Source organism: Mustela nigripes, chromosome 12 (assembly GCF_022355385.1).
Source record: "Mustela nigripes isolate SB6536 chromosome 12, MUSNIG.SB6536, whole genome shotgun sequence".
In the NCBI taxonomy this organism is placed as follows: domain Eukaryota; kingdom Metazoa; phylum Chordata; class Mammalia; order Carnivora; family Mustelidae; genus Mustela; species Mustela nigripes.
The window spans coordinates 93,640,582-93,654,861 of record NC_081568.1 but is presented as its reverse complement, the minus strand read 5'-3'; the positions used below and the strand labels follow the sequence as shown (position 1 = coordinate 93,654,861).

At 37.5% G+C, this 14,280-nt stretch overlaps 1 protein-coding gene across 3 annotated transcripts in view; it reads right to left on the bottom strand.

The window, feature by feature from the left end:
* The window catches only part of NLN (neurolysin), a 102,563-nt gene that overhangs the window by 54,064 nt on the left and 34,219 nt on the right, over positions 1–14,280 (bottom strand). For all 3 annotated transcript variants that reach the window (XM_059417963.1, XM_059417962.1, XM_059417964.1), the window contains exons 2-3: positions 6,731–6,990; positions 2,445–2,593 (exon numbers count right to left, since the gene is read on the bottom strand). In XM_059417963.1, the coding sequence (XP_059273946.1) occupies positions 2,445–2,593; positions 6,731–6,990 (409 nt within the window). The remainder of the gene's footprint in view (positions 1–2,444; positions 2,594–6,730; positions 6,991–14,280) is intronic.

Below are 14,280 nucleotides of genomic sequence, written 5' to 3'. Positions count from 1 at the left end.
AAAATCTTAAGCAGGTTCCATGCCCACTGTGGAGCCTGACTTAAGGCTTGAAGTCACAACCCTGAAAGGACAAAATTTCATTTTATCTGAGCCAAAATCAAGAGCTGGATGCTTAAGCAACTGAGCCACCCAGGTGACCCTAACTTAGTCTTTTAGTTACGAATGGGATGAGATTTATCATTTGTTAAAATGTCCAATGCTACCAGAAAGCTCATAGATAATTTCAGATTTTAAAAAATACTGCCTAAATACTGAGTAATATATAGAATTGTTGAATACCTGAAACTGATTTAACACTGTATGTTAACTATACCAGAATAAAATAAAATAAAATAAAATAAAATAAAATAAAATAAAACACTGCTTAAATAAACACAACAATTTTTCAAGGAAAGTGTTTGAAGGTAACTAAATTCACTAAACAAGCTCCAGTGCATTGAAAAAATTACTAATTCTTTTTATTATTCTGATCTAGCCATAAGAGACATTGTAAAAGCTTTTAAAAATGGTAACACAACAATTGACATGTATAGTAATAATTGCTCTTTTAAAAAGGAGAAATTATGGAAACAACTCTGAAACTACTGTATATTATCACAATACAAACCTGAATTTAAGTAGTCCCAACAAATGAACAAATATGAACCCTCAGTGTCTAGTTGGTATAATACACTAGCGTATTACACAGGCAGAAGTTTGTTCCTAATTTAATGGGATCAGATCACAATATATACAAAATTTAAAAATGTAACAAAGAAATCTAAAGTGACAAACCTCCCACATTTTGATAATATTCATAAAAATCAGAGAAAAACATTAGATAGGACATATAACATTAAGATGGCAATACCTTGAGGCTAGAAAATTCCAAAGGAAAACTTAGAGGTCAGAATGAAAACAGAGTTGATCAAAGGAAGTTAGAAATTCTGGGAAAAAGTTCTAAATAAGTATATAATATGGAGCTAGAAAGAAAATTAGATTTTGGGGGTATGAAATAAAAAATAGGAGACTAGTGATGGTTGAGTGGCTCATTGGCTAACGCCTTCTGCTCAGGTCACAACTTCAGGGTCCTAGGATTGAGCCCCGCCCTGGGCTCCCTGCCCAGCGGGAAGCCTGCTTCTCCCTCTGCCTGCTGCTCCTCCTGCTTGTGCTCACACTCTTTCTGACAAACAAATAAAATCTTAAAAAAAAAATAGGAAATTGTAATTTGAATCACAAAGAATAATAACTGGGCTCAAAGAATAAAACAATGTAAATAATAAGGAACAGTCATAAAGTTATTATAATGTTATTTTTATAGTGCTAAAGATGAACAGTTATGAACCAAGGAGACGAATATAAATTACAGGGAGAAAACTGCCTGTTTGACATAAGGAGACAGACAGCATGTACATTTTACATGTCTAAATAAAGTCTTGATTACATATTCTTTAGTAAGTTACAAATGAAACATCTAAAATAAAACTGCTTTTTAATTTCAACTGTTGTTATAATTTGCTAAAAACAAATTTTTTGAGATTTTTGTATAAAGACATGCAAAATTAAACAAAAATGTCTAGGATTGTAAAACAATGGTTGTTTTCCAAACACACTGCTGGGTGTCATGAAAATAAAAATTCAAAGCAAAGACATAGTGAAACTCGAGGAAGCAAATCAAAACTGGTAATGAAAAGATCAAAAACATTCAAGACAGACCCACCTAAATAAAACATTCATTATCCATCATTTCCGTGAGTCCTGAAAAATGTAAGGATGACAGACAGCAATGACGGGCATGAAACATCCAGTTATGTCATCTCTCATGGACAAAACCACATAATATTTGCAGATAAACGACTCACAAGTCCATTTGCTTGCAGATGACCTGTACTAACATAAACCCTGAAATATTTTGAAACTTTTAAGAGGTTTTCACATTGAACCATTACGTTCATGATGGTTAAAAATCCTTAGATTTATAGATGCACACTTTTTTATACTTGGTCTTCAGTGTTAAGTGAATATAATTGACAACTCAACATAAAACTGTGGTATAACAATATAGAACACTAAAAACTCCCCAATATATAACACTACGCTATGCCCACTATCATAAAAATCAGAAATAAAATCTAGTAATTTCCAAATACTTTTTATTGTTGATCAAAGATTTTTGCTCTTTTATGTAGATTTCGTTTCCTTTTAAAGGGATTGATAACATTAGGGTGCCTCGGTGGCTCAGTCGGTTAAGCATTTGACACTTGATTTTAGCTCAGGTCATGATCTCAGGATCGTAAGATCAAGCCCCATGAAGGGCTCTGAACTCAGCAGGGCATCTGCTTGAGATCCTCTCTCCCTCTCTGCCCCGACCACCCCATTTGTGTGCACATGCATGCTCTCTCTCGTTTCAAACAAACAAACAAACAAACAAACAAATCCTTAAAGGGATTTATAATGTCATTTACCTGTAAATGCACAATTCTCAGGAATATATCTTCTCTCATGCTCATCTCAATATCAAAACGAGAAAGTCTTTTGTCTGCTTCTGTACTCGCTGCCCGTACTTCTTTGTCAGAGGAAACATGCTGGGGAAAGTCTAGCATGGTTCGTTCCACTGTCAATACAGGAAAATACCATAAGGACTCATCAGATCAGTTCTAAGAAAAATACCTCCTACCTAGATGAATGATCATCCTAACTTAAGTTTTTCATTTCATACTTTCTATAAAGGTTCCTAAGGCTATCAAGAAACAGCATCTAATGCAGGATTGGCTATGGCAGTGGCATTATTAGGAACAATAAGGGTGTACACTGAGTACTTACCAAAGTATGTTTAGGGTATACTTTGTTACCAGGAAATGCAGGAGGATAAAGACATAGTTCTCATAGTGATGCAGTTTATAGTCTGGGATGTGGGAGTACGGAACAGTACATGAAAAGATAAAGAACAATACAGAATAGAGCAGCTTACTTGTCAATGGATGGGATAGTAACTCAACCACAGCAATACTAAGAACTGGAGCACTATGTAATGCCTTATGGGGACGGCTGGACCTTAGGATGGGCAGGGCAAGAGGAAGACCTCAGGAGAGGATTTGAGAAGCAGAGACTACAAGCGCTGGGACTGGAAGATACAGAGGATGTTTTAGAAAAAGGCAGGTGAATTTAGTGGGTAGGGGTTTGTTTGGAATACAAATTCTTAACCTTTACTACAAACAAATTCCTTAGAGAACCTAATCAAAACCCCTCCCCCAAATGCAAACATTCATACAAGCATAAAAAGTTCCACACTGTTACAGAAGAGTCCCAGAAATCTCAGGGGACATATCCGGTAAGCAGCTCATTATTGGGGCTATTCCTGTTACATGATGGTGGTAATGCAGTCTGCTCTAATTTTCACATATTAAAATTGTTTCTTGGGTTTTTCATATATTTGTATTTTAACTTTAATTGGGCAGAAATCTGATGTCAGTGAAATAACACATAGTATAGGAAAAAAATGAGTATGGTTTGTAGGGATGGTTGTAGCTATCCTGTGACAGTGAATACATGTTCATTATATTTAGTGCTTTGAAGGTATTCTAAAGAGGTAAAACTTCCACATGTGATATATGGTAGAGAGCAGGACATACCAAGAAATTGTCCAGTTAAATGAGCTACCTAAAATGACTGACACTTATGTCAGTCTTCTTAAAACATTGCTACAAATAAAGCTGTATAAAGTTCCTCAAATATCTGAATAAATTAATAAGGTATGGTTTAAAAAATCAAGTTAAATAATTATTCTTTTTTTAAATTTATTTTTTTATTAACATATAATGTATTATTAGCCCCAGGGGTACAGGTCTGTGACTCACCAGGTTTACATACTTCACAGCACTCACCATAGCACATACCATCCTCAACTGTTCATAACCCAACCACCCTCTTCATACCCCACTCTCTCCAGCAACCCTCAGTTTGTTTTATGAGATTAAGAGTCTCTTATGGTTTGTCTCCCTCCCGATGCCATCTTGTTTCATTTATTCTTTTCCTACCCCCCAAACCCCTCATGTTGCTTCTGACTTCCTCGTATAAGGGACATCATAAGATAATAGTCTTTCTCTGACTGACTTATTTTGCTAAGCATAATACCCTCTAGTTCCATCCACATCGACCCAAGTGGCAAGATTTCATTTCTTTTGATGGCTGCACAGTATTCCATTGTATATATATACCACATCTTCTTTATCCATTCATCTGTTGATGGACATCTAGGTTCTTTCCATAGTTTGGCTATTGTGGACATTGCTGCTATAAACATTCGGGTGCACGTGCCCCTTTGGATCACCACATTTGTATCTTTACGGTAAATACCCAGTAGTGCAATTGCTGGGTCATAGGGTAGCTCTATTTTCAACTTTTTGAGGAACCTCCATGCTGTTTTCTAGAGTGGTTGCACCAGCTTGCATTCCCACCAGCAGTGTAGGAGGGTTCCCCTTTCTCTGCATCCTTGCCAGCATCTGTCATTTCCTGACTTGTTAATTTTAGCCATTCTGACTGGTGTGAGGTGGTATCTCATTGTGGTTCTGATTTGTATTTCCCTGATGCCAAGTGATGTGGAGGACTTTTTCATGTGTCTGTGGGCCATCTGGATGTCTTCTTTGCAGAAATGTCTGTTCATGTCCTCTGCACATTTCTTGATTGGATTTAAATAATTATTCTTTAAGGATTTCATATAAAATATGTACTTTTATGTCCCTTGATTTAAAAAAGAATGGAATAGAACTAAAATTTCATACACACAGCACTTGTTTGATAGTTAACTATATAGTTACAGTTTGTTTACTTTTTAAAATTAGCTCAAGAAAAAATTATGAAAAAAAATGAAATTTCTCCAGAACTAAAATGACCAGAACAAAATGCAGGAGCCTAAAATTGGAAACATATTCTTAAACAAACAATAACACTAAAAACCATTTCCTTCCTTACTTTACCACAAAGACCTGAAGCAGACTTATGCTCTCACTGCCAAACTATAAATAGTACCTGACACTAGATGAATGAGGTTTTGACAGCTATTGCAGAAGGCAGATCGAACTCTGAGAACAGTATGTATACTAATAAGAGAAAGTTAGCCTTTAAAAAGCTACTCCTAGGGGTACCTGGGTGGCTCAGTGGGTTAAGCCTCTGCCTTCGGCTCAGGTCATGATCTCAGGGTCCTAAAATCGAGCCCTGCATTGGGCAGCCTCTCCCAATCTCTTTGCCTTCCTCTCTGCCTACTTGTCGTTTCTCTCTCTGTCAAATAAATAAATAAGATCTTAAAAAATTAAAAAAAAAATAAATAAAAAATAAAAAGCTACTCCTAAACTCAGAAATTTTTATAATTAACTCACAAAGATGAGCGTATGGGACAGCAAGAATATCAGAAAACTTAAAGTATATTTAAAAGATATATTATTGGGGAAGAAGGAGAATTTAAGTCATTTTTTAAAAGATTTTGTTTTTCCCCACTTTTTTCTGTATTTGTTTAATGTATAAGTCACCAGGCTGGCATACCATTTTGGCCATACATGACAGAAGAACTGAGGCTCTGAATGAAGGACAAACCACATACAGGAAGGGAGAAACACATGAAGCTGCCTTCTGGGAAAACTGCCAAACGGGGACCAATTCCATCCCTCTGACTTTGACTATTGAGACCAACCAGATCTTTTTTATTCAGGAGTTTTAACTCAAGACTTTTAGCCAGATTTAGTGGCCATTAATCAGAATGAAGCAGGTGGTGGTTAAGAGGCAGAAAATGAAACACAAGAGGTAAGAGAGTCCCTATTATGGTAGGACATAAGGTAGGGAACTCTTGGTGTTGAGGAGCTGATGTGGGTAAAGAGATGACTACAGCACTAGGGCTGTGCAGGATTTTGGACAACCTACCAAATTCCAGAATACATACAAATCTTTATGATATCCAATTCTACAGATAACCTATGTTCCTACAAATCCTGGATACACAGCCAAGGCTGCTTAGCCATGATTATACTCCAGTGTATACCTAACCCTTAGAGACAACGGACATGAATCTTCCTTTTAACTCAAAAGGTCTAATACTTATATTACAAAGATAATATATTTTAAGTGTGGGAAATAGAGAAAATAGAAAACTGAGAAAGGCAGAAAAGAATAAATTTTTAAAAATCAACTGAAAACCCAACACTCAAGAAATCAGCAATTATTAAAATTTGTATTTTCTTCTGGTTTTCTTCTCTGTGTGATTTTTAAAAAAATGTTATTAAATACTGTTCCTCAACATGATTTTAATGGCTATACAGTGTTGCAGAGGCTGAATGTATTATTACTTGGCCTTTCTATTGGTTGGCACCCAGGGCTTGTTTCCAAGCTTTTGCTATGACAGAGTGCCTGTTTAAATATAAATGTATACACAATTTTCCTGTATCTGATTATTTCCTTAGATTAAATGCCTGGATGCAGAATTGCAGGGCGAGGATATGAACTTCTTAAGAGTTTCGATGCATTATGTTAAAATACTCTCTAGAAAGCAGCTGTAGCAAGAAGGTACATTTTGGAGTACCAATGCTAACATAATAAAAATTTTTAATCTTATTTAACTGAATTCTAGGCAATTAATTAATGATTATGGAAAAACCAATGTCTTGTAAAATTGGAAAATGGATTGACTGCCCAAAGCGAATGCATAAAATGGTTTATGATGCCTACAAAACGAAATATCAAGATGTTTCTGCGTCCTACTCACCTATATACTTTACTTCTACATCTGCCAGTGCTTGCAAACAATTCTCATAAGTTACTTCCTCAACGTCAAGCATGCCAATAGCATCGTACACTTGTTTGGTCTGCACAATGAGCTCCTCGGTTCTTGTTTTAATTTGCTCTGGTGAAAGATCCCATCTTAAAACATTTCTGCCAGCCACAGTATAGGAAGACATTGCCTGAAGGGGAGACATCACTTCTCTTCCTAAAGTCATTCTGAGTAAAATCCTGGAACCACCAACTCTAAAAGAATCAGAAAAAGAATAAAAATTAAGCATTTGTTGGTCCAAAGTCAATATACAAATGTTTATTATCTAATCAAAATAAAAAGAACTTTATTTATTTTATTTTTGAATATTTTATTTTAAAAATAATAAATAATAAATAAGTAATATTTATTTATTTATTTATTTGACACAGAGAGATCACAAGCAGGCAGAGAGGCAGGCAAAGAGAAGCGAGGAGGAAGCAGGCTTCCCACTGAGCAGAGAGCCTGAAGCCAGACTCAATCCCAGGACCCTGAGATCATGACCTGAGCCAAGGCAGAGGCTTTAACCCACTGAGGCACCCAGGCGCCCCATATTAAATTAATTAAAATCTAAATAAATAAATAAATACTCTGAGAGAGAGAGAGAGAGAGCAAGAGAGGGAACACAAGCAGGGGGAGTGGGAGAGGGAGAAGCACGCTCCCCGCTAAGCAGGGAGCCTGATGCAGGGCTTGATCCCAGGACCTTGGGATCGTGACCTGAGCCAAAGGCAGACGCTTAACGACTGAGCCACCCAGACACCCCTAAAAAGAACTTTTTATTAAAATTCAGCAAATCTCTTTCAGGTGAACACAGAAGCACAAAACTAAATGCTTTTGCATTTTTTTCCCCTCCCTGAATGCAGATTTAATGGAATTAGTGATTACCAAACACTGAATTGGTTATGTAATTAACTCATGTTGAGAAATAAAGTTAGATGTCAATTCAATAATATTGTCCTTTATAAATTAAACCAGTAATCGTTTTGATTTAAATGTTTTCCCTGTGCTGGGTGCCTGGCTGGCTAATGACTCTTCATCTTGGGGTTCTAAGAGAAGGCCCCATGTTGGGTGTAGAGATTACTTACAAAAATAAAAATCTTCAAAAAAATAAAAATTAAAAAGAACTAAATGTTTTAAATATTTTTCTGTGCTAACATCTACCTACAATGTAACAGACTCAAAAAATACTTTGGGATTCAGAAAGGAAACATTTTCAAAATGCTCTTTTTACAATGAACACCAATGTAAAAATTTTCTTTTTACAAAGATTTCATGTACATCAACTATGGCAATTTTAATTTAAGACTTGGGAAATAACTCTGGTTGCTATGATGTTATTCTAAAAGATAAAAAGAGATGAAGTGTATGATACCAATCCTTCACCTCCTTAAAACTCTCAAACTAATAATTAATGCCATGTGTGTATATATGTAATACATACCATGTGATATAATTTTAGAGCTTGTGAATAAAATTATAATTAATAGCTAACATTTGTTGTGTGTTTAGGCACTGTACTAAAGACTTTCCATTTATTCACTCAGTCCTCACAACAAAACTATAAGGCAGATCCTGTGGTTATTCTCATTTTACCAAAGAGGAAACTATAACACAAAAAAATTAAGTAACTTGTCCAAGGTCACACAGCTGGTTATATGGTGGGAGCTAGGATAAAAAACCAGATAGTAGAGATCCAGAATCTACACTCTTAACTACTATGCTAAACTTACTCTTATTATATTACGAGACCCCAAAACAACCTTATGTGGTAGGCAGCACATTATTCCCTTTTAATAGATGATGCAGCTGAGGCTTGGACAGGCTAAGTGACTTATTAAGGTCGTTCTTTAACAGATACTTATGACCATATACTTTCTGGTCATTGTGGCAGGTATGAAAGAGAAGCAGGCAAACTGAGTAGGACTCCACTATTATAAAACAGTGAGAGGGACGCCTGGGTGGCTCAGTGGGTTAAGCCTCTGCCATCGGCTCAGGTCATGGTCTCAGGATCCTGGGACTGAGTCCCGTATTGGGCTCTCTGCTCAGCAGGGAGCCTGCTTCCCTCTCTCTCTGCTGCCCCCCCCCCACTTGTGCTTTCTCTCCTCCCTTCTCTCTCTCTGTCAAATAAATAAATTCTAAAACAAACAAACAAACAAAAAACAGTGAAGAGATGAAGTGATAAACTATTATATTGTACTGAGATGCGCACTATGACAGGAATAAGCAGAGGGAACTGTGAAATACCACAGAAGGAACTTTTCTAGGAAGATTTTCCAGAGGGTACAAGGAGCAAGCCAAGATCTGGATGATATCCAGAAATTATCCAAATGCCAAAAGCTGTAAGGAGAGAGGTCTGATAAGGTCAGTAGGGACTAGAGAATGAAAAGTCTTGGGAATCACTAAAAATTTCAGCTTTATTCTGAGGGCAGTGAGAAAGCCAACAAAGGGTTTTAATCAGCTAAGAGATGAAGTAAGATACACATTCTAGAGAAATCACCCAAATTATAGTGAGTTGAAAGGTTTGGAAAAGAGAGATCATACTAGAGGAAAGCTATTACAGTAAATCGGGCATAATGTTATAGTATCCTGAACTCGGAAACAGGGGGAACTGGAGTGACTTAGTAGATATTTAGGAAGTTGAATCAATATGACGTGGTCTTTGGTTTAGAGGTGGGGAGTGAGAGAGTCAATGATGCTGTCCAAGATTCTGTCTTGTAACTGGATGGATGGATGATGGTGGTACCATCACTAAAAGAGGAAATTTAGAAGAAAGTGGCTTTTTGTGGGTAAAAAGAGAAATCCAATTTTGGACATGCCAAGTCTGAAGTGGCTATAGCACATGTAAGTGGAATTCATTAATATTATGTGGTAATTGGAGCCACAGGGCTGGTTGAACTGGCCCAAGGGAGTCTGCAGAATAAGAACAGGACAACTGAGCCTTAACTCTAGTTTAAGCATTGAGGTAGAAGGAAAACCAAGCCAGAATGGATTTAGAAAGTCGTGAAAAGCAAGCATAGAAAAAGGGAGGGCGTGCAATAGGGCCAAATGTATATATTTCAAGAGAGTTGAAAGAGTCTGTTAAATTTAGCAGCAGGAATGTCCCTGATGGCTCTGGGAAGAGCAGTGTCAGCAGGATGCTAGTGGTGGAAGTCAGAATCCTACGACTGAGAGGGAGGAAGAACGTTAAGAACTGGAGAGTACATCTAAGCAATTCTCTAGAGCTGAATGTATTTTAGAGAACAGAGACTAAAGTCTCATTAAAATAAAACAGGTAAAGTAGGAATACTTAGGTTATAGTAAAGAAGTATGGGTTTGAATTTAAGAATTCAAAGGTGAAGCAATCTGACAAGATCCAGGACATTTACCCCGAAGTGAACAGTTGATATAAATGAGGTGAAAGGGTGCAAATGACCAGCAATCTAGGATGGACAAATTGTTTACGTGAGGGGTGCCTGGGTGGCTCAGTTGGTTAAGCGTCTGCTTTTAGCTCAGGTCATCTCCGGGTCCTGGGACTGAGCCCCACGTCACACTCCCTGCTCATTGGAGAGCCTGCTTCTCCCTCTCTCTCTCCTGCTCCCCCTGCTTGTGGTCTCTCTGTCAAATAAATAAATAAAATATATATATTTTTTAATCATCTATGTGGACATTGGAGTTAGCTAAAGCTTGGTAGCTGAGTTGGTAGTAGAAAGGAAGACTGAGCCAAAAACCAAAGTCTTCAAAGACTGGAGAAGACAAACCAGGTAGTTGGTGGAGGATATCACGAACAGGGCATAGAATGAGAAAAGCAGACTGTGAGCCTCGAAGGGGTTTTTATTTAATGGTGAAGAAGTGCTGGTCTGGGAGCATAACTGGGGGCAAGGCAGCAGCTGGGGAACAAAGAAGATGTGGTCTTTCCTCCTTCCATTGTGGTATATGGGGTGTAGAAGAAAGAGGGAGATAGAGAAAATATTTTCCCCAGGCTTGAGTGGATTCCAGGAAAGGTTAATAGAAGAAAAGACAATCCAGAGAGTATAAAGAAAGTGGAGGAGTTTATCATGGGACAAGGGTTCCAGAAATTGCAAGAGAGAAGTCTAGGAGTAGAACAGATAGCTAGATAGGTGTGGGTTGTCCAGCCATTTACTGCTTCCCTCTAACTAAGTAGATATACATTTGTTTCACAGCACCCATGAATCAATAAGCCCCCCTGCCCCAGTCCATGATCTGTGAAGGTGGTTGTCTCTACCCACAGAACTCCTATTCCTAATGTATATAATTGAGCAAGCTTATGTCCTTGATAGCAGCTGACATCCACCTTATAACAAAGAGTAGAACCTGACTTATGATGAAACAAACACTGTGAACAGAAGACTAAGGGAAGGAAAGCAAATATTTACTGATATCCCAGAACCCCTATGGTCAATTACTTCTGAAACCTGACCTACAGCTACTTTCCAGTTATGTTTATGCCAGTTTGAAGGCAGTTTTATGTTATTTACTTCATAGAGGATCCTAACTGATAAAAGAATGAGCATACACACACAAAAGTATGAAGGTCACAACAAGAAATGATGGATGACTGGGGGGTCTTAAATGCTTGGTGATGGCTAAGAATAATAGGTATGCAAAGTTCAATGTGTGGAGTTGGCTAAAAGTGTCCAAAATAATTATTTCCATAATCCCCCTATGGCAAGACAGAACTGAGGCTCAAGGAGGAGTCAGCCATGACCACAAATGACTGGCTTTCCAAGGAAGTTCTAGTATAAGTGAAGAGGCTAGCCCTGGGATTGCTGATGTAATGACCAGCAAGTGATGACTGAAACATAGCACTTCTGCACCTTGACCACCCTGGTCTTTTCTCAACTCTTTCAAGTAAAAACCAATTATTACTAATTTTCATTATTGTTACACACCTTTAAGGGAAAATAACTTCAAACATTTACTGATAAGATGAACCTCTACTAGTTTTCCTTTATTTCCCAATATTTGTCTAAAGGTTGAATGTGTGATCACAGCATAATGATTTTAACTCAGTGAAATTAGCAAAGATATGAGCACCTCTACCCTGGCTGAAAAGACAGACCCATAATTACCCTTGTACAGTTTCTTTTGGAATTAATGAAAACATACCCCTTCCTTGAAGTGATAATATTCCCCGAATACAGAAGGGATAAAAAGAAAGCAACAGAAGTTAGAGACCGTATGGGGGGAGGGGGGTTGGGAGAAAGGGGGGTGGGGTTATGGACATTGGGGAGGGTATGTGCTTTGGTGAGTGCTGTGAAGTGTGTAAACCTGGTGATTCACAGACCTGTACCCCTGGGGATAAAAATACATGTTTATAAAAAATAAAATAAATAAATAAAATTAAAAAACCGTCTAGGATTCTGTTTTAATTTCATTTAGGATTCATAATTCTTGTTACCAAAGAAAAGGAGACAAAAGGATTCCCTCCGACTTCTAACTAAAACATTGTGTGATCTATTGAAAATTTTTCTACCTGTATTGTCTCCGCTTTTCCTCTTCCATCATCATTTTGTTGAATATCCCTATTCCCCTTTGTTATGATTTCAAGCTCATTCAACCCTTCAGATGCTGGTACCTTTGTCTTTTCTTCCCCTTCAGTGGCTCTGCAGCCCTGCAGAGCTGCACCTGTGCGGGAAACCAGTGCACCTGCAATCACTCTATCAAATGTGATTGTACCCTTGAGAATCTCGTGAGGATTTTTCTGGTAACTTTTTGCAACTGCGAAGTACCAAAGTTGAAAGCAGGCAACACAGCATGATGCTGTCTTCTCTACAGGAGTTATTACATGCAATTATTTGAAAATGAGACTCTAGATTAAAGCTGAGATTTCTACTATATAATTAAACATTAGTTTGTTTGCTTTTCTTTCTATAAACTTCCAGGCTCTATTAGTCCTGTACCACCCATACCTTCTTCATTGTCTCTTCTCTCTTTAAAGCACTTTTCAACACAGAACTCTAAAATTTTTGACTAAGAAATAATACAGAATACTATAATACTATACTATAATGGAATACTATAAAGGAAGGGGCATTTGTTACTGCTCCTGGGTCCTGTGTCCCACAAACAAATAAGGTTTAGGAAACAAACAAACAAACCAAAAAAACCAAGTGACATAGATTTTGAAAGAGATGACCAGGTTGCAGAATTTCATCTAGAAATATGAACAAGCTACAATTATTCTTAGTTAATTACTGTCTTAAAAGTTTTGCAAAACATTTTATGGAACTACTTTCAGAAATGCTGTGACTTACTGAATTCATATTCTTTTGAAGCATAGTTTAATTTCCATTTCCTGCCATCAGGGCTTCTTTGACCATTCCTATTCATCCAAATCTGAGATTCTATCACTTTTTACTTATGCCATTCATTTTAGGCATTTAAATTACTATCACCCACCTGTTCAATTGGCTTGACTCATACTCTGAATTACACTAGGGCTTTCCCAAGCACAATAACCATGTCTTTTGTCAAAATCCCCAACTCTAACACAAGGCACACTGCTGAGCACACAGTAGGTGCTCACTGTATACCTGAAAGGAAATGGGACTGATGTGGCTAACTCACTGCAGCAACACTATCTTCCTTCAACATCACAAATAAATATCCACGCAGGGAGATGTGTTTTCTTAGAGTCAGGACTAGAGCAAAGATCATTCCTGCAAAGCCTCTTAACTTCTATTCTCCCAAATTTATATTTTATCCATGTCCTCATCCCTTCTCTAAAGTGGTGACACAGCATTTCCTAAAACTTGCCCCAATTCTTTAAAACACCTGGCAAACAGTCCTAGTACTGACCTCAAAACTAATGTTTATCCCTAAGCAGCTACTGGGGACTGCAATGCTCCCAGAATTCGATTTTCAATCTTAACTCAAATTAAGCCTTTTTTGACTACCTTCAGCTGTTTTAGGAATTATTCCTCAGTTAACCGATATTACATGTCCAGTGACCAAAGCACTTATCAGACTGAAGAGTAATCACCTATTGACTTGGTTGTGTGTCCAACAGACCTTGAGCAGAGACTGGGTTTTCATGATACATGGAAACCCTGACCCTAACACAGTTTGAGGTACATGTATATTTCAATAGTGACAGGCTTACCCCAAAAATTCCACTTAAGGTTATTTAATACTTTTCTTCTATTAGCTACATGTCCAATATACAAGTCATTCTATTTCAGCGTATTTAGCTTCTGTAGAGCATTAGATAAAGCTCTGATCTGCAATCAGAGAAGATGGTACAGACTGGAAAAAACAGCACCTACTGGATTCCAGCATCCTGAATGTTGCTAATAATTTTTCTTCTAAATCAACTCTTGCACAGGAACAGATTCAGGATTAGTAATCAGTCATTACTGAGTCCTCCAGTTTGGGTACTTAGAGCTCTCTCTCTCTTTTTTTTTTAAAGATTTTATCTATTTATTTGACAGACAGAGATCACAAGCAGGTAGAGAGGCAGGCAGAGAAAGAGAGGAGGAAGCAGGCTCTCTGCTAGCAAGAGCCCG